Genomic DNA, 20783 nt, shown 5'->3' with positions numbered 1-20783 from the left:
ACTAACAGCTAGTTACAGTAGTTCATAGAGACTAGCTACAGTTGAAGTCAGAAGTTTACATACACTTAGGTTGGAGTCATTAAAACTCGTTCTTCAACCACTCCACAAATGTCTTGTTAATGGCAAGTTGTTTAGGACATCTACTTTGTGCATGACAGAAGTCATTTTTCCAACAATTGTTTACAGACAGATTATTTCACTTATAATTCACTGTATCACAATTCCATTGGGTCAGATGTTTACATACACGAAGTTGACTGAGCCTTTAAACAGCTTGGAAAATTCCAGAAAATAATGGCATGGCTTAAACTTCTGATAGGCTAATTGACATCATTTGAGTCAATTGGAGGTGTACCTGTGGATGTATTTCAAGGCCTACCTTCCAACTCAGTGCCTCTTTGCTTGACATCATGGGAAAATCAAAAGAAATCAGACAAGACCTCCTTGGGAGCAATTTCCAAATACCTGAAGGTACCACGTTAATCTGTACAAACAATAGTACGCAAGTATAAACACCATGGGACCACGCAGCCCTCATACAGTTCAGGAAGGAGACGCATTCTGTCTCCTGGAGATGAACGTACTTTGGTGCAAAAAGTGTAAATCAATCCCAGAACAACAGCAAAGGACCTTGTGAAGATGCTGAAGGAAACAGGTACAAAAGTATCTATATCCACAGTAAAACGAGTCCTATATCGACATATCCTGAAAGGCCGCTCTGCAAGGAAGAAGCCACTGCTCCAAAACTGCCATAAAAAAAGCCAGACTACGGTTTGCAACTGCACATGGGGACAAAGATTGTACTTTTTGGAGAAATGTCCTCTGGTCTGATGAAACAAAAATACAACTGTTTGGCCATAATGACTATCGTCATGTTTGGAGGAAAAAGGGGGAGGCTTGCAAGCCGAAGAACACCATCACAACCGTGAAGCGCGGGGGTGGCAGCATCATGTTGTGGGGGTGATTTGATGCAGAAGGGACTGGTGCACTTCACAAAATAGATGGCATCATGAGGGAGGATAATTATGTGGATATATTGAAGCAACATCTCAAGACATCAGCCAGGAAGTAAAAGCTTGGTCGCAAATGGGTCTTCCAAATGGACAATGACCCCAAGCATACTTCCAAAGTTGTGGCAAAATGGCTTAAGGACAACAAAGTCAAGGTATTGGAGTGGCCATCACAAAGCCCTGACCTCAGTCCCATAGAAAATGTGTGGACAGAACTGAAAAAGCATGTGTGAGCAAGGAGGCCTACGAACCTGACTCAGTTACACCAGCTCTGTCAGGAGGAATGGGCCAAAATTCACAAAAATTATTATGGGAAGATTGTGGAAGGCTACTCGAAACGTTTGACTCAAGTTAAACAATTTAAAAGGCATTGCTACAAAATACTAATTGAGTGTATGTAAACTTCTGACCCACTGGGAATGTGAAGAAATAAAAGCTGAAATATATCATTCTCTCAACTATTATTCTGAAATTTCACATTCTTAAAATAAAGTGTTGATCCTAACTGACCTAAGACAGGGAATTTGTACTCGGATTAAATGTCAGGAATTGTGAAAAACTGAGTTTAAATGTATTTGGCTAAGATGTATGTAAACGTCCGACTTCAACTGTATATAGACACAGCTTGCAATTGCTTTGTGCTTTTCTGCAAAACTTCAGTTAATGAAAATTATTCAGTAAATTTCACAGAGATATAGCTAGTTCTAGAGATTACAGTATATTTCATGGAGACCTAATCTTAAGAGACCTAGTCCTATAGAGATGACACTAATAATATAACTCCATAGAGATACACTAGTTACCGTGGCTATAGCAGGTTGATTTGCAGCAGCAGCAACAGGATACAACCTACACTGAACAAAAATATAAAAGCAACATGTAAAGTGTTGGTCCCATGTTTAATTATCTGAAATAAAAGATCCCAGAAATGTTCCATATGCACAAAAAGCTTATTCCTCAAAAATGTGTAATTTGTTTACATCCCTGTTAATGAGCACTTCACCTTTGCCAAGACAATCCATCCACCGGACAGGTGTGGCATGTCAAGAAGCTGATTAAACAGCACGATAATTACACAGGTGCACCTTGTGTTGGGGAAAATAAAAGGCCACTCTACAATGTGCAGTTTTGTCACACAACACAATGCCACAGATGTCTCAAGTTTTGAGGGAGTGTGCAATTGGCATGCTGACAGCAGGAATGTCCACCAGATCTGCTGCCAGATCATTTAATGTTCCTTTCTCTTCCATAAGCCACCTCCAACATCATTTTAGAGAATTTGGCAGTATGTCCAACCGGCCTCACAACCACAGACCACGTACATGTATGGAGTCGTGTGGGCGAGTGGTTTGCTGATGTGAACAGGGTGCTCCAATTTGACGGTGGGTTTATAGTATGGGCAGGCATAAGCTATGGATAAGAAACACAATTGCATTTTATCAATGGCAATTTGAATGAAAAAGAGATACCATAACGAGATACTAAGGCCCATTGTCGTGCCATTCATCCGCCGCCATCATGTGGCAAAAATCTGTACACTATTCCTGGAAGTTGAAAATGTCCCAGTGGAATGGAAGAGGCAAGTGGAAAGGGGAGAAAGTAAGGAACTTGTCTGTCGGCCCTGCATTAAAGACCAAAAATGGTTAAAGTCATAAATAAAAAAAGTATACCAGTTTCATTTAAGGACCAATATGGCCTTCCCTGTAGCTCAGTTGGTAGAGCATGGTGTTTGCAATGCCAGGGTTGTGGGTTCCATTCCCACGGGGGGCCAGTTCGGGAAAGAAATAAAAAATATATAAAAATAATGTATGAAATTAAATGAAAGGTATGCATTCACTACTGTAAGTCGCTCTGGATAAGAGCGTCTGCTAAATGACTAAAATGTAAAAGTAAATAATTTGCAGCTCGCAGGTTCAGGAATGGCTGAAGAATTGCAACATTTACCTGGAGTTAACTCCACAAATAGCACTGCTGGGTGACCTGAAAAGTCATAGTCAATCGATAAATGATATAATAATACTCTTAGCAAAAATGTTATATTTAATTTACAATATGTTGAAACTATGAGAATAGAAAGGTTCAGAACTTTTGTGAAACAGTTGAAAACTATATGGCAAATAGAAACTGGATGGTATTCAGAGATAGATTGGAGGCGTTGAGGGGAGCTAAAGGGTGGGATTAAAAATAACATAAACAAGATAACTAATGCAAAATATATTGTGTCTGTAAAGTTAATATAGGTTCAGAACTTTTGTGAAACATCAGAGCACAGTTGAAAAATACAGTGGCAAGAAAAAGTATGTGAACCCCTTTGCAAAGGGTTACCTGGACTGCATAAATTGGTCATAAAATTTGATCTACATCGAAGTCAGAACAATAGACAAACACACTCTGCTTAAAAACCAATAACACACAAACAATTATAGGTTTATGTCTTTATTGAACACACTGTGTAAACACTCACAGTGCAGGGTGGAACAAGTATGTGAACCCTTGGATTTAATAACTGGTTGACGCTCTTTGGCAGCAATAACCTCAACCAAACGTTTTCTGTAGTTGCTGATCAGACCTGCACAAGGAATTTTAGACCATTTCTCTTTACAAAACTGCATCAGTTCAGCAATATTCTTGGGATGTCTGGTGTGAACTGCTCTCTTGAGATCATGCCACAGCATCTCAATCAGGTTGAGGTCAGGACTCTGACTGGCTTACTCCAGAAGGTGTATTTTCTTCTTCTGAAGCCATTCGGTTGTTGAATTACTTCTGTGTTTGGGTCGTTGTCCTGTTGCATCACCCAAATTCTGTTGAGCTTCAATATGCGGACAGATAGCCTTACATTCTCCTGCAAAATGTCTTGATAAACTTGGGAATTCATTTTTCCGTCGATGATAGCAAGCTGTCCAGAACCTGAGGCATTAAAGCAGCTCCAAACCATGATGCTCCCTTCAACAATACTTTACAGTTGGGATGAGGTTTTGATGTTGCTGTGTCTTTTTTTCTCCACACCTTTTTTTAGAAGATATCTGTGGCCAATCGATCTAGGTCTGTTTTCCAATTCATGTGAATTGAACTGCAACTCAGTAAAATCTAGGAATTTATTGCATGTTGCATTTATACTTTTGTTCAGTATAATTTCCTATCAGAGAGATGAGGGATGGGGTTAGAGCTGAGCAGCTCTCTCTCCCTCTTCTGCCGACCATCACTGCTGTCTTCCTCCTTGGGTGCTGACAGCTCTAACCAACCAACCAACCAACCAACCTCCCAAAACAAATCCCTTTAACTCACGTCAAAACGCACCCAGTGCTGCCTCGCTTTCTCTCTCACTCTTTCCTTCCATCTCTCTTGCAACTCACATTCCACAATGAGAATCAAGGTAAGTCTCTAACTCTCTCCCATCTCTATCGAACATACTAATATAAGAACAAGAAAATAAAACAATACATCTTATAATTTTTACCTCATGCAAATCAAAAAGTCCACAAAGCGTAAACATACTGACTGAGTCAGTGTCAATATCCAACATGAGTCAACAACACTTCAAATAATGCATGTGTCTGTTGCTGTCCCGTCTGACAGACTGAAACAAACAGGACTACACTGCATTCAAAAACACAGCCCAATCCGACAATGATTCAGAGAATGTCATATGCTCACACACATACTGTACAAAGAATGACCAAAACTGCCTTGCCAAAAATGATTAATTACACTTAGGATCATGTATCAAAACACCCAGTCACTACAAAGATACAGGCGCCCTTCCTAACTCAGTTGCCGGAGAAGAAGGAAACCGCTCAGGGATTTCACCATGAGGCCAATGGTGACTTTAAAACAGTTTAATGCCTGTGAAATGGGAAACTGGAGGATGGTAAGCAAAACAAGCTGTCTAGAGACAACTGCCTACATACAAAAGGCTTTCCCTAATCAACCAGGGTTTCTTTGATGAGAAAAAGAAAAGGAACTCACCTGTCTTTGATGGACATCTGTCTAGCCGACATGGCTTCTGAGAGCTCTATGTCCTCTTGCTCTGACTGGACCAGGCTGTGTGTGTGTCCCAGACCACTGCTGCCGTCCGTGTGTGTGTCCACGCCGCCCAGCTCCCGAGCCTGAGGCAGCAGTGTGTGTGGAGAGAGAGATGCACCCCTTAGCTGCTCTGCTGCTCTCGATGAGGACACACTAGAGTCTGGCAGCTCTGCACACACAAAGGAAGGCGTTAGGAGAGCTCCCCTAGCACAATCATGTTTGCAAACACACTAAAAAATCTCTAAAACAGCTGTAGAAAAGCGTAACATTCTCACAATGTTAAAACACTCCGCCCTGTTGCTACTCTAGTTGTGTACAGCGAACCTCCACCTACAGAAGCCACACCATAAGAGAGTCTCTCGCTCTCGACTGGTCCGTGCCCTAACAGGCTGCGGGAAAAGCCAAACGCTGATACAGACTGACAAGACAAAACAGGGGAGAGCTTGCTAGAGTCTGCGCCCACAGTGAATTGTCAAATAAGGGAAAGCTTGAAAACCACAGACACTGCGTGTGAACATAATTCAAAGACACACAACACAGGAAGTTTTTTTTTTGATGAGAGAGATACAGCATCTCTGGTATATCTGCAGCTTAACACTTAAGTTTACACTGTGTCGTAGCATTGGCTATGTTGATGTTTTTTGTGAGTAGTCTACATGGATTTACTTTACAACAGGAGCCATAGTGGGTGTACCAAGGGGGAAATAAATGAATTTGATTGAGCTAATGTGATCTGTCAGATGGTCGGCATCGGAAATCATTCCATAACTCTCCCACAAACACACAGCCAAGCGATGATTAGAATTATTGGCACCACTGACAAAGAGGAGCAAAAAAGACTGTATAAAATAAATAAAACAAATACTGAGGTATATTGTATGCTGAAAAAAATTTGAAATTATACTAATACAATTGCTCAGAGAAATAGATTGTGTTTAAGTAATAAAAACAAATCTAAAAAACGTTGGGGTTAAAATGATTGGCACCCCTGTTTTCAATACAGCACCCTCCCATTACGAGGATAAAGACACCGAGCCTCTTTCACAAAATAATGATGAGATTGGAGAACACGTTGGGAGAGATGTTAGACCATTACTCTATACAGAATCTTTCCAGATCCTTGATATCCTTCGTTTGTGCTTATGGATTGCCCTCTTCAATTCAAACCATAGGTTTTCAATGGGGTTTATGTCCAGAGACCGAAACAACCCTTCCTCCCTCACTCTTTGACCTTTTGAAGTTTTGTTGTGTTACAGTCTGAATTTAAAACGGGTTACATTTAGATTATGTAGCTGGCCTATACACAATACACCATAATGTCAAAGTGGAATTATTATTATTATTATTTTTTACAAATTAAGGTAAAATGTATTGAGTCAATAAGTATTCAACCCCTGTGTTATGGGAAGCCTAACCAAGTTAAGGAGTAAACATTTGCTTAACAAGTCACAAAATACGTTGGATGGACTCACTCTGTGTGCAATAACAGTGTTTAACATAATTTTTTTTATGACTACCTCATCTCTGTACCACACAAATTATCTGTAAGGTCCCTAAATCGAGCAGTGAATTTCAAACACAGATTCAACCGCAAAGACCAGGGAGATTTTTCGCAAAGAAGGGAACCTATTGGTAAATGGGTAAAAAAAAAGAAAAAAAAGCAGACATTGAATATCCCATTGAGCATGGTGAAGTTAGAATTTACACGTAGGATGGTGTATCAATACACCCAGTCACTACACAGATACAGGCGCTCTTCCTAACTCGGAGAGGAAGGAAACTGCTCAGGGATTTCACCATGAGGCCAATGGTGACATTAAAACAGTTAGAGTTTTAATGGCTGTGATAAGAGAAAATCCGAGGATGCATCAACAACATTGTAGTTACTCCACAATACTAACCTAATTGACAGAGTGAAAAGAAGGAAGCCTGTACAGATAAACAATATTCCAAAACATGCATCCTGTTGCAACAAGGCACTCGAGTAATACTGCAAAAATAATGTGGGCAAAGGAATTCACTTTTTGTCCTGAATACAAAGTGTTATGTTTGGGGCAAATCCAATACAACACATTACTGAGTACCACTCTCCATATTTTCAAGCATAGTGGCGGCTGCATCATGTTATGGGTACGCTTGTAATCGTTAAGGACTGGGGAGTTTTTACGGATAAAAAATAAACATAGTGGAGGTAAACCAGTCACTGGGAGATGAGTTCAGCTTTCAGCTGGACAATAACTTAAAACAAACAGCAGAATCTACACAGGAGTTGCTTACAAAGACAGTGAATGTTCCCAAGTGGCTGTGTTACAGTTTTAACTTAAATCTGCTTGAAAATCTATGGCATGACCTGAAAATGGTTGCCTAGCAATGATCAACAACCAACTTGACAGATTTGCATAATTTAGAAATTAATAAATTGGCAAATGTTGCAGAATCCAGGTGGGGAAAGCTCTTAAAGAGACTTATCCAGAAAGCCTCACAGCTGTAATCACTGCCAAAGATGATTCAAACATGTATTCTCAGGGGGTTGAATACTTTTTTAATCAAGATATATTTGTTTACAAATGTTATAATTATTCTTCCACTTTGATAATTTAATCCCACTTTTTAATACAACAACATGGAAAAAGTTAAAGGGTGTGAATACTTTATGAAGGCACTGTATGTATGCATGTACAGTTGAAGTCGGAAGTTTACATTCACTTAGGTTGGAGTCATTAAAACTCGTTTTTCAACCACTCCACAAATGTCTTGTTAACAAACTATAGTTTTGGCAAGTCGGTAAGGACATCTACTTTGTGCATGACACAAGTCATTTTTCCAACAATTGTTTACAGAAAAATGATTTCACTTATAATTCACTGTATCACTATTCCAGTGGGTCAGAAGTTTACATACAAAGTTGCCTGAGCCTTTAAACAGCTTGGAAAATTCCAGAAAATGATGTCATGGCTTTAGAAGCTTCTGATAGGCTAATTGACATAATTTCAGTCAATTGGAGGTGTACTTGTGGATGTATTTCAAGGCCTACCTTCAAACTCAGTGCCTCTTTGCGTGACATCATGGGGAAAAATCTAAAGAAATCAGCCAAGACCTCAGAAAACAATTGTAGACCTCCACTAGTCTGGTTCATCCTTGGGAGCAATTTCCAAACACCTGAAGGTACCATGTTCATCTGTACAAACAATAGTACGCAAGTATAAACACCATGGGACCACGCAGCCATCATACCGCTCAGGAAGGAGACACGTTCTAGAGATGAACGTACTTTGGTGCGAAAACTGCAAATCAATCCCAGAATAACAGCAAAAGACCTTGTGAAGATGCAGGAAACCAGGTACAAAAGTATCTATATCCACAGTAAAACTAGTCCTATATCGACATAACCTGAAAGGCCGCTCAGCAAGGAAGAAGCCACTGCTCCAAAACCGCCATAAAAAAGCCAGACTACGGTTTGCAACTGCACATGGGGACAAAGATCGTACTTTTTGGACAAATGTCCTCTGGTCTGATGGAACAAAAATATAACTGTTGGGCCATAATGACCATCGTAATGTTTGGAGGAAAAAGGGGGAGGCTTGCAAGCCGAAGAACACCATCCCAACCGTGAAGCACGGGGTGGCAGCATCATGTTGTGGGGGTGCTTTGCTGTCGGAGGGACTTGTGCACTTCACAAAATAGATGGCATCGTGAGGAAGGAGAATTATGTGGATATATTGAAGCAACATCTCAAGACATCAGTCAGGAAGTTAAAGCTTGGTCGCAAATGGGTCTTCCAAATGGACAATGACCCCAAGCATACTTCCAAAGTTGTGGCAAAATGGCTTAAGGACAACAAAGTCAAGGTATTGGAGTGGCCATCACAAAGCCCTGACCTGAATCCCATGGAAAATTTGTGGGCAGAACTGAAAAAGAGGGTGCGAGCAAGTAGGCCTACATATCTGACTCCGTTACACCAGCTCTGTCAGGAGGAATGGGCCAAAATTCACCCAACTTATTGTGGGAAGCTTGTGGAAGGCTACCTGAACCAGTTAAACAATTTAAAGGCAATGCTACCAAATACTAATTGAGTGTATGTAAACTTCTGACCGACTGGGAATGTGATGAAAGAAATAAAAGCTGAAATATATCATTCTCTCTACTATTATTCTGACATTTCACATTCTTAAAATAAAGTGGTGATCCTAACTGACCTAAGACAGGGAATTTTTACTCTGATTAAATGTCAGTAATTGTGAAAAACTTCCGACTTCAACTGTATGTGTGTGTGTGTGTGTGTGAGCAAGCGTGAGAGAGAGTGGAGAATTTCTAAGAATTTGATGTGGATTTTTTAAAGCATGAGCGAAAGAGAGGCAGAGTGAGAGAAAGTGAAAGACAAACAGAAAAGACAACCCTTCCTCCCTCCTTCCCCCTGTCAGACCACAGCCCCTGGAAGCTTGTCTTACCAGCATTGCTGGGGAGTAGTGAACTACATGTCATTTAACTACATTTTTGTTGGTAGTTGAACTAAACTTAAATCTTGTTAGTGTTTTCAGTAGTTAATTACTTTTTTGCTATGTAGCGATGTAGCCAACTATTGGAACTACACACTACTTGTTCTGCAAAAATAAACGATAATATGGGTGTGCAAGACTTTCCTTTCTTTGTCGGCACCAGACCTGCCAGTATTCTCACTTGAAACATAGTTTTTGTGTTTAATAGGCTAAACTACACATTCTGTTAACATCTGACTGCAGAGTGATCTGTTCTCGCAATTTGTACTCTATGACATTTCGATATGATAATTTATCACTATATTTTCCTTAAGGCTAGCTTCAGTGTAGCTTACTTATTCCAGTGTGAAGTAATTGGTAGCTTGGTAAACTATATTTTCAGAATAGCTTCTGCTTACCAGTGCTGATGACCTTTGACCTGTGTCTGTCTGGGTCCTGGAGGTCTAATGATGACTGTCTCAGATAGCCCCTCTGCTCCTGGTGCTGCCTGTGGTCCTGGTGGAGACCACCACCACCACTCTCTGACCCCTTCAACACACGCTGGGGCTCCACTCCCTCACCACCACCCATCCTGGCCAAACACTGCTCCTCCTCCCACTCCCTCCCACCAGACCAGGCCTGAGGCTGGGGCATGGGGGCCTTTCTGACACCTCCCTCCGGAGAGGGCAGCTCTCTCTTCCCTCCCCACAGATCGCCCTCCTCTCCCTGGGGGAGGATGGTGGTTGTGTCAGCCTGGTGCGCCTGGAGATCCAGAGAGGCTTGGTGGTGGGGGCCAGGCACAGACCTCCAGACAGCATTGGAGGGTTCTGTGATCTGGGTGGGAGGGCTAGGGTGGTGGGGGATGGACCTTTCGTAGTACCCAGGGTTGGGTGCCTCGGCTGGGCTACCCCCACCCCCAGTGGCTAAGTGGATGTCCCCTGCGTGGTCTGTGGAGACCGTGGCCCCAGGTCTGAGGGCAGATGAGGATAGCTGGCCCAACTTGGCCCCGTTATGGATCTGGGTCGAGGGAAAAGGGGGAGAGCGAGGGAGAGAGAAGAGAGAGACAAGCGAGTGGGATGAGAGAGACAAAATAGTGTGATGACAGAGACAAGAGAGTGGGATGAGAAAGGCCGAGAGAAAAAACAAAGTCAGCTAGAGTGGACAAGAAGCTCCCTCAGCAGATGAGTCCATCTGCCCAGTAATAGTGAGGCAGCAGGCTAACCAACAAACAATGGAACTCTAGATAAAGCTGACTAATCACAGGCTGACCCACTGCACTTCCTGTGTGGATCAAAAGGACTGCAGTTTGCCTAGCCAATCACGGTCCACGTCACAAAGTCATGCCCAACCAGTCATGTCCCCCCACCCCCTGACAACCACAAAGCACAATGAGTCCAGGGTCATATTCACTGGGCACCGAACAGAAGCAAACTGACCGAAAAAGGTTGTGACTTGTTTATGTTTTGGGTTACAAAACGTTTTGCTACGGTGTGCACTTATGAATGCGACGCAGCTGCTGCAACAGTCTGTGAAGCAAAGGATGAGTTCAGCCACACACACACACTCTCCCTCCCGCTCAATTCACAGAATCATGTTCTAATAATAACACTGAATCAGTAGACATTGACACAATCGTCCATTCATTTAGGATTGACCCACAAACGTCACTTTTCAACTGAGAAAAAAACAAGACAATTTCTCTGATGTTTATCAAGAACGCTAACATCTAAAGTCATTCACTTTTATGAATCATCTCGTCTTTGTTGTTACATAATTTCCATATCCTGTTGTGGTATAAACAGAATCAAGTTAAAGGACATTCCTCATCTATTAAGTCGAAGGACAAACCTAGAAATTACTTTTACAACACACAACAGAAAACTAACTAATGTATTTCCTCTGAGGTAATCTGCTCAGATTTCAACAATGTACTGTACATTTACAGTGTTGTACTCTTTATGAGAGCAAAGTAGGCAGATCTCAATGCTGTCTGAACAAGCTGTACTCAAACGTTGACACCATTTAGGAGTGAATAATGTTAAGACTTTACTGTCTGTGTCAACCCTATACTGTATGGCTCACTAACTACAGTCTCAAAAAGCCCATTCCTTTATTCGTCCCTCTCTTTCAGTCACAACAACCTTGTTTCTAACAGTGACTGGTGAGAGATCAACATCGGCTCATAAACTGCATTCAGTCCATCCCTCCATTCAGAGAATGAACAAGGGAGCATCTTTTTATTCTCTTCCCTTTTCCTCTCCTCTCCCACAGAGGGTCTGTTTATGCCAAAGAGCAGCTCAGTGAAATAACATCTGCACCCCAAATGGCACCCTATTCCCCATTTAGTGCACTACTTTGGACAGGGCCCAAAATAGTGCAACAGTGGAGGCTGCTGAGGAGAGGACGGCTCATAATGATGTCCAGAACGGAGTAAATGGAATGGCATCAACTACATGTAAACCATAAATGTGATACCATTCCACTAATTCCGCTCCAGCCATTATCACCAGCCCGTCCTCCCCAATTAAGGTGCCACCATCCTCCTGTGTGGTGCACTATATTGGGAATAGAGGGCCATTTGGGAGAAACCATGCCCAGCCTTCGTCCGCACATCATCACACAACAATCTCTTAATTGACATCACAGGCCAATCAGGGAGATAGCACTTGTGTGTCTTGTGCTCTAATTAAATCAGGCTTTCTTCAAAAGCTGCTACGGCACGAGATGATGCTGTATTTCACTTTCAAATGAAGCAGCCTCAGATTTATTAGAAGAGCATCAGCAATTAATCCATAGATTTTCTAAGTAATTGTATGCTGTTGCTATTTTACTCACAGAACTAACAAAAGCAAAAAATGTATGTTTACTAATGAATCTGATCTTTTAATTTTGGTCACGCACATACGGACAAAGCTGGTGTTGCCAAGAGCTAAGCCTAGCTCCAGTTGCATCAGCCTCCACTCCCTGGCCACCATGCCGTGGGTAGAGCCTTACTTGTGTGATGTCACACTGGCACCCATCACCTAGCTCCTGCTCATCACAGAGGTCAGTGTCTGAGGGCTCCTGGACCAGAGAATACACACACAGTCTCACACACTTAGGAAAACGGTGTGTGTTTGTGAGTGTGTCATTTCTATGAAATGGTATTTAAACACACAATGGGTGATGTTGAAAGTCAATAAGGGGATAAGAGGCTTGAATCAATGTTGAACTAGATAAGGGACAACACTATATAAGAAGGGTTATAGATAGTATACGATTACAGCAACAATCACTACGATGACCACGTCACACACGAATACAGTCAGAACCCCTCCTATAATATCTGCTCTATTGTCTCCCTACCTGCTCCAGGTCTCCCAGGGTGATGGGCTGGGTCTGGTAACGGGCGTTGGCCCTGCGCTCCCTACTATCAGGCCTGGTGCGGATCACCCTGGTGGCTGGCTGGGCCAGTCTGTTGAACAGAGACATCTTCTCTGCCAAGCTTAAGGTGGACAGATCCGGCTCTGCGTCCCCCTGGCCCTGCTGGGTTTTTGATTTGATTTACTTGACACGTCGATACAATGCATTTAAAACCATCGAAGAGAAAACACAAACTTTTAAAAATGTATGTTCTGGCTGGAAGGCAGGATAGGATGGCATACTGATGATGATACATACACCAGATTATAAACATATTAAAACAATATACATAGTTCATGAATACATACATGATTCTGGGCCTGGGGCTGGTTCTGGAAGAGCTTGGAGGAGGTTCGCTGTGCCTCCCTCTGGACCTCTAGGGCATTATGGGCCTGGCTGGCCTGCTCCCTGGCTGCAGCACTCTCCTGTGAGGACGCATGCAGGCTGGGAGGAGGAATTACACACAGATAGGGAGATGGGGGGGGGGAGAAAATTAACAGAAAGGCAGGCTAGTTCATGCAGGCCAGGGCCATGCTACACAGACATAAAGGGTGTACAGTCCAGTGCATAGCCTACTGTGTGGACAAATACAGTATCATTGTATTGGCTGGTTGACAAAGCACAATTTCTATGCTCCATCATTTGAGAGGTTGTAGGAGATCCTGGATACCACAAAATTGACAATGGTATAACAGCATAACGTGTAGAGAAAAGAGAAAATAGAGTAATATATGCAACAGATTGTACATGCAAGTTGTTCCCTCAAAATACACAAGGGGGTGCCAAATATCCAAACACCCCTCCTGACCTTGTGAGAACAGATTGATGGTTGAAATTTCAGCAAAGGTTAATATAATTACACACAGACAAATACTCTGTTCGGACCAAATGCTAGTCAGCTTCCATCAACAATATCTCCTTCATGATGATGGAGCCAGTAAACAACCAACGGTACATTCAACCAGTGTACTGTAGCTGTCGTGGTTAGGTTATAACCTGGTACCAGATCCGCTTGTGCCGTCTCGCCAACTCTGACCATAGGAGTTAGCAAGACGGCACAAACAGATTTGGGAGCAGTCTAATTAGGTTAGTTTCTGGGTTAGGAGAGAGCGAGCGCAAAGCAGATGGAGGAATGGAAAGGCAGGTATAGTTGGGACTTACGTGGCAGCAATGACCACCTCCTCAGTAGTGACTGGCTGGGTATGGGAGCGGTCCTGGGTGCGTCTCAGTCGCCTCTCCATGGCCACGTTCCGTGATGGGGGTTTTGGGGAGCCCCCATTCGTGTTCCTCTCCAACTCCTGGGGAGGCCATGCAGGGAGACCAGAGTCATCTTCCATGTTTTCAAACCAATTCAAAGCTCAAACTCTGTTTTAAGGGAATAGATTGATACTTCAATAGAAAAGAGTAAGAGAATAGAGAAATCCGTTGGTTTTAGATAATCCAATAGAAAATACATTTATTCAAATACATCAACTAGAGAAATATGTTCAGTTAACCAGAGACTGGAGTTACCCAAGTACCCAACCAAAATAAGGTAAGAAATGGCTGTTGCAAGGTTTGATATTGTAAACCTTAACAATGAGGCATTTGCATAGAGAGTGGACTTTGTCTTATGATATGAGGAAAGAGTTAATCTTGATGTAGCACAAGACGTTAGCAAGAGACAGATTGATACAAGAAAGCACATGATCGCCATGCTTGACCTAGCTTGAGTGCCAGTCTGTATCTGCTCTCTTGCCAACTCCTAATTGGAATTATCATGCCAATGACAGCAATGGAGTTATTACTTGAAATGCTATGTCATTACTATGACTTCATTAGCTACTATGACTTCTCTCTGTCCGTCTGTGTCATGCCCAACACCAGCTTAGAGTCAGCTGCTCAGCTCACATCAATGTGTGGAGTAACTGAGTCAGAGGAGGAATGCTGCGTGCATTTGTGTGCATGCGTACGGGCAGGCGTGTGTGCATTGCTGCGTGTGTGTACGTGCGCGTGTGTGCATGTGCGTACATCTAAAAAGGCCATGTCCAGTCATTGCTACATCCAAGCAAGGTAAACACAGGTGAGAGAAAACACCAAAGCAACATCGTGTCCTTTCGTACCCTGAAGAGAGAACGCTTGGCTGCAACACTCAGCTTGGCCCGCTCATCCAATTTCTCTTCATCGGCTAGAGAGAGACAGAGAGAGAGGCAAAAAAAGGGAGATAGAGGGGAAGGAAGAGAGAGAGAGAGAGAGAGAGCAAGATTAATATCACAAGGAAAATTCCAAGTGTCTCAAATGGAGCGAGAGTCTGAGAATCTTGAAAACCAATTCCCATAATAAAACAGCATGCTTGAATCCTTTAAAACCTATTTAGTGTGTTCCACCGGTAGTGAAGTAAGTATTAAAAGCCAGTCCAATGGCTGCAAATTGAGTTAGATCTCACAGCTTGTGCTGTGGAGTACTACAGGCCAAAAGGTTTATAATCATTATGATGGTCACCATCTGTAATGTCTATAGAACAAAGACAAGCGAGACTTCCATGTGGTGTGAGTGTGTCTGGGAGACAGAGCCAGACATACATAGTGTTTCCCCTATATTAATTTAGCAGCAGTGGCCCACCATTTCTTTTAATATAAAGTGCCTTCAGAAAGTATTCACACCCCTTTACCTTTTTCACATTTTGTTGTTTTACATCCTGAATTTAAAATGGATTAAATGTAGATTTTCTGTTACTGGCCTACAAACAATACCCCATATAGTCAAAGTGGAATTACGACTTTCGCAAAGCGGATCCTTTGTCTGCACCTCCCAGGGCATTTGAACTGATTCCAGAGGCCGACCGAAAACAACGACGCCGCGGATGTGCGCACACCACCCACCGCTTCCGAGTATATTACTCGCTAATGTCCAGTCCCTAGTTAACAAAGTCGACGAAATCAGGGCAAGAGTTGCTTTCCAAAGAGATATCCGGGATTGTAACATACTCTGTTTCACAGAAACATGGCTAGCTGGGGACATGATGTCTGAGTCAGTACAGCCAACGGGATTTTCAGTGCATCGCGCCGACAGAAATAAACCGGTAAGAAGAAGGGCGGAGGTGTATGTTTCAAGATTAACGACTCATGGTGTAATTGTAACAACATACAGGAACTCAAGTCCTTTTGTTCACCTGACCTAGAATTCCTCACAATCAAATGCCGACTGAATTATCTCCCAAGATAACTCTCCTTGGTTATTGTCAGAGCTGTATATCCCCTCACAAGTGGATACCAAGATGACCATCAAGGAACTTCAAACTGGAAACCTTATATCCTAAATTCTATCAGCGTATTATTTGCAGTACACGAACGAGTAACACGCTCGACCATTGCTACTCTAACTTCCGCGATGCATACAAGGCCCTCCCCCGCCCTCCTTTTGGCAAATCTGACTCCATCTTGTTGCTCACCTCCTATAGGCAGAAACTAAAACAGGGAGCGCCTGTGCTTAGGTCTATCCAACGCTGGTCTGACCAATCGGATTCCACGCTTCAAGATTGCTGGGATATGTTCCAGGTAGCCTCAGAGAACATCATTGACATATACGCTGACTCGGTGAGGAGTTTATAAGGAAGCGTATAGGAGATGTTGTACCCACTGTGACTATTAAAACCTTCCCTAACTAGAAACCATGGATTGATGGCAGCATTCGCGCAAAACTGAAAGCACGTACCATCGCATTTAATTATGGCAAGGCAACTGGGAATATGGCCAAATACAAACATTGTAGTTATCCCCTCAGTAAGGGAGTGTGGTTTCAGGAAAATAACCTCTCACTCAATGTCAGCAAAACAAAATAAATTATTGTGGACTTCAGGAAACAGCAAAGGGAGCACCCCCCTATTCACATCGACTGGGCAGCAGTGGAGAAGGTGGAAAGTTTTATGTTCCTCAGTGTACATACATATCACCGACAAACTGAAATGGTCCACGCACACAGATAGTGTGGCGAAGAAGGCGCAATAGCGCCTTTTCAACCTCAGGAGGCTGAAAAAAGTGTGGCTTGTCACCGAAAACCCCCTCTAACTTTTACAGGTGCACAATTAAGAGCATCCTGTCAGGCTGTATCACCGCCTGGTACGGCAACAACCACAGTGCTCTCCAGGTGGTGGTGCGGTCTGCACAACGCATCACCGGGGGCAAACTACCTGCCCTCCACCTACAACACCCGATGTCACAAAAAAAGATAAATCAAGGACAATAACCACCCAAGCCAGTGCCTGTTCACCCCGCTTCCATCCAGAAGGTGAGTTCAGTACAGGTGCATCAAAGCTGGGACAGAGAGATTGAAAAACAGCTTCTATATCAAGGCCATCAGATTGTTAAACAGCCATCAATAGCACAGAGAGGCGGCTGCCTACCTACAGACTTGATATCATTGGCCACTTTAATAAATGGAACACTTTAAAGGAGTCACTTTAATAATGCCACTTTTAGAATGTTTACATATCTCGCATTACTTATGTCATATGTATATACTGTATCCTACGCTATCTGTTCTATATAGTATCTATTGCATTTTAGCCGTTCCGTCTCTGCTCATTCATAGATTTTACATTTATATATTCCTATCCCATTCCTTTACTAGATTGTGTGTATCAGGTTTTGTTGTGGAATTTGTTAGATATTACGTTTTGTTGTGGAATTGTTAAATATTACCTGATAGATACTGATGCACTGTCGGATCTAGAAGCACAAACATTTCACAATAACATCTGCTAACTGTCGGATCTAGACGCACACTCACAATAACATCTGCTAACCATGTGTATGTGACCAATAAAACTTGATTTGAGCCCAGATCTACCCAGCACTGGTCTACCCAGCACCTAATTGAAAGAGTGAAAAGATGGAAGCCTGTACAGAATACAAATATTCCCAAAAATAGCACTAAATTAAAATAATTGGCAAAGCAATTCACTTTTTGTCCTGAAAATAAAGGGAATGCTAGTAATCGTTAAGAAAAGGGGAGTTTTTCTGGATACAAAATAAATGGGATGGAGCTAAGCAGGCAAATTGCTTTCCACCAGACACTGGGAGATGAATTCACCTTTCAGCAGGACAATAACCTAAAACACAAGGCCAATCTACACTGGAGTTGCTTACCAAAAAGACAGTAAATGTTCCTGAGTGGCCAAGTTACAGTTTTCACCAGAAAGACTCACAGCTGTAACGTAAATTAGATTTCTGTATTTAATGTTCAATAACTTAGCAGCATTTTCTAAAAACATTAGGTAGGTAGTATTGTGGTTGAGAAAAAAAATGCGTAAGAAAATACATCTATGAACAACTAGCACCACCATAACCCCCCAGCCCCACCGCCACCCCTGCTGAAAACATTCCTAGGGGAAACACTGCATACAGGTGTGATCTGAGAGGGTTATTCCCTATGTAGTGCAGTACATTTGACCAGGGCCAAAAGGCCTTTGGTCAAAAGTAGTGCACTATAAATGGAATAGGGTGCCATTTTGGACACAAAAGAGAAACACCACAGGACATCACTTTGGAAGCATCCCCTTTGGCTGACGCAGTGCTACACTGCTGACTGACTAACTGAGGGTGGGTACTAACCATGTGTGTGAGTGTGTGTGTGTAATTATAGGAACCAGATGGATGTATAGTGCTATGCTCTGTAGAACCGTAGCTGTGTTATGTACAGTTGAGAATGACACAAATATTAATTTTCACAAAGTCTGCTGCCTCAGTTTGTATGATGGCAATTTACATATACTCCAGAATGTTATGAAGAGTGATCAGATTAATTGCAATTAATTGCAAAGTCCCCCTTTAACAAGCAAATGAACTGAATCCACAAAAAAACATTTCCACTGCATTTCATCCCTGCCACAAAAGGACCAGCTGACATCATGTCAGTGATTCTCTCGTTAACACAGGTGTGAGTGTTGACGAGGACAAGGCTGGAGATCACTCTGTCATGCTGATTGAGTACGAATAACAGACTGGAACCTTCAAAAGGAGGGTGGTGCTTGGAATCATTGTTCTTCCTCTGTCAACCATGGTTACCTGCAAGGAAACACGTGCCGTCATCATTGCTTTGCACAAAAAGGGCTTCACAGGCAAGGATATTGCTGCCAGTAAGATTGCACCTAAATCAACCATTTATTGGATCATCAAGAACTTCAAGGAGAGCGGTTCATATGTTGTGAAGAAGGCTTCAGGGCACCCAAGAAAGTCCAGCAAAAGCCAGGACCGTCTCCTAAAGTTGATTCAGCTGCGGGATTGGGGCACCATCAGTACAGAGCTTGCTCATGAAAGGCAGCAGGCAGGTGTGAGTGCATCTGCATGCACAGTGAGGCAAAGACTTTTGGAGGATCACCTGGTGTCAAGAAGGGCAGCAAAGAAGCCACTTATCTCCAGGAAAAACATCAGGGACAGACTGATATTCTGAAAAAGGTACAGGGATTGGACTGCTGAGGACTGGGGTAAAGTCATTTTCTCTGATGAATCCCCTTTCCGATGGTTTGGGGCATCCGGAAAAAAGCTTGTCTGGAGAAGACAAGGTGAGCGCTACCATCAGTCCTGTGTCATGCCAACAGTAAAGCATCCTGAGACCATTCATGTGTGGGATTGCTTCTCAGCCAAGGGAGTGGGCTCACTCACAATTTTGCCTAAGAACACAGCCATGAATAAAGAATGGTACCAACACATCCTCAGAGAACAACTTCTCCAAACCATCCAGCAACAGTTTGGTGACGAACAATGCCTTTTCCAGCGTGATGGAGCACCTTGCCATAAGGCAAAAGTGATAACTAAGTGGCTCGGGGAACAAAACATCGATATTTTGGGTCCATGGCCAGGAAACTCCCCAGACCTTAATCCCATTGAGAACTTGTGGTCAATCCTCAAGAGGCGGGTGGACAAACAAAAACCCACAAATTCTGACAAACTCCAAGCATTGATTACGCAAGAATGGGCAGCCATCAGTCAGGATGTGGCCCAGAAGTTAATTGACAGCATACCAGGGCAGATTGCAGAGGTCTTGAAAAAGAAGGGTCAACACTGCAAATATTGACTCTTTGCATCAACTTCATGTAATTGTCAATAAAAGCCTTTGACACTTATGAAATGCTTGTAATTATACTTCAGTATTCCATAGTAACATCTGACAAAAATATCTAAAGACACTGAAGCAGCAAACTTCGTGGAACTTAATATTTGTGTCATTCTCAAAACTTTTGGCCACGACTGTACTGTGAGCACCAATAATAACTAAAATGTTTTTCTTTCTCCTTTATGAATCATACACACAAGTATGTGGACACCCCTTCGAATTAGTGGATTCTGCTATTTCAGCCACACCAATTACTGACCGGTGTATAACGTCAAGCACACAGCCATGCAATCTCCATAGACAAACATTGACAGTAGAATGGCCCAATCTGAAGATCTCAGTGACTTCAATGTGGCACTGTCATAGGAAGTCACCTTTCCAACAAGTCAAATTTCTGCCCTGCTAGAGCTGCCCCGGTCAACTGTAAGTGTTGTTATTGTGAAGTGAAAATGTCTAAGAGCAACAACGTCTCAGCTGCGAAGTGGTAGGACACACAAGCTCACAGAATGGGACCACTGAGTACTGAAGTGCATAGCGCGTAAAAATCCTCTGTCCTCAGTTGCAACTCACTACCGAGTTCCAAACTGCCTCTGGAAGCAACGTCAGCGCAAGAACTGTTCGTCAGGTGCTTAATGAAATGGGTTTCCCAGGCCAAACAGCCTAAGATTACCATGCACAATGCCAAGTGTCAGCTGGAGTGGTATAAAGCTTGCCGCCATTGGACTCTGGAGCAGTTGAAACGCATTCTCTGGAGTGATGAATCTCGCTTCACCATCTGGCA

General features: G+C 42.7%; 1 protein-coding gene across 6 annotated transcripts in view; it reads right to left on the bottom strand.

The window, feature by feature from the left end:
- Positions 1-20783, bottom strand: part of LOC106590044 (supervillin) — a 174883-nt gene that overhangs the window by 64762 nt on the left and 89338 nt on the right. For 5 of the 6 annotated variants that reach the window (XM_045710634.2, XM_082970651.1, XM_045710635.2 and 2 more), the window contains 6 exons: positions 15013-15077; positions 14072-14208; positions 13219-13354; positions 12854-13033; positions 9928-10525; positions 4977-5202 (listed from right to left, as the gene is read on the bottom strand). In XM_045710634.2, coding sequence (XP_045566590.2) covers positions 4977-5202; positions 9928-10525; positions 12854-13033; positions 13219-13354; positions 14072-14208; positions 15013-15077 — 1342 coding nt within the window. The remainder of the gene's footprint in view (positions 1-4976; positions 5203-9927; positions 10526-12853; positions 13034-13218; positions 13355-14071; positions 14209-15012; positions 15078-20783) is intronic. The other variant, XM_082970650.1, reaches the window with a different exon arrangement.

This window comes from Salmo salar, chromosome 29 (assembly GCF_965601325.2).
Source record: "Salmo salar chromosome 29, fSalSal1, whole genome shotgun sequence".
NCBI classification, from domain to species: Eukaryota; Metazoa; Chordata; class Actinopteri; order Salmoniformes; family Salmonidae; genus Salmo; species Salmo salar.
The sequence above is the reverse complement of the archived record's forward strand: the minus strand, read 5'-3'. Positions and strand labels throughout refer to the sequence as shown.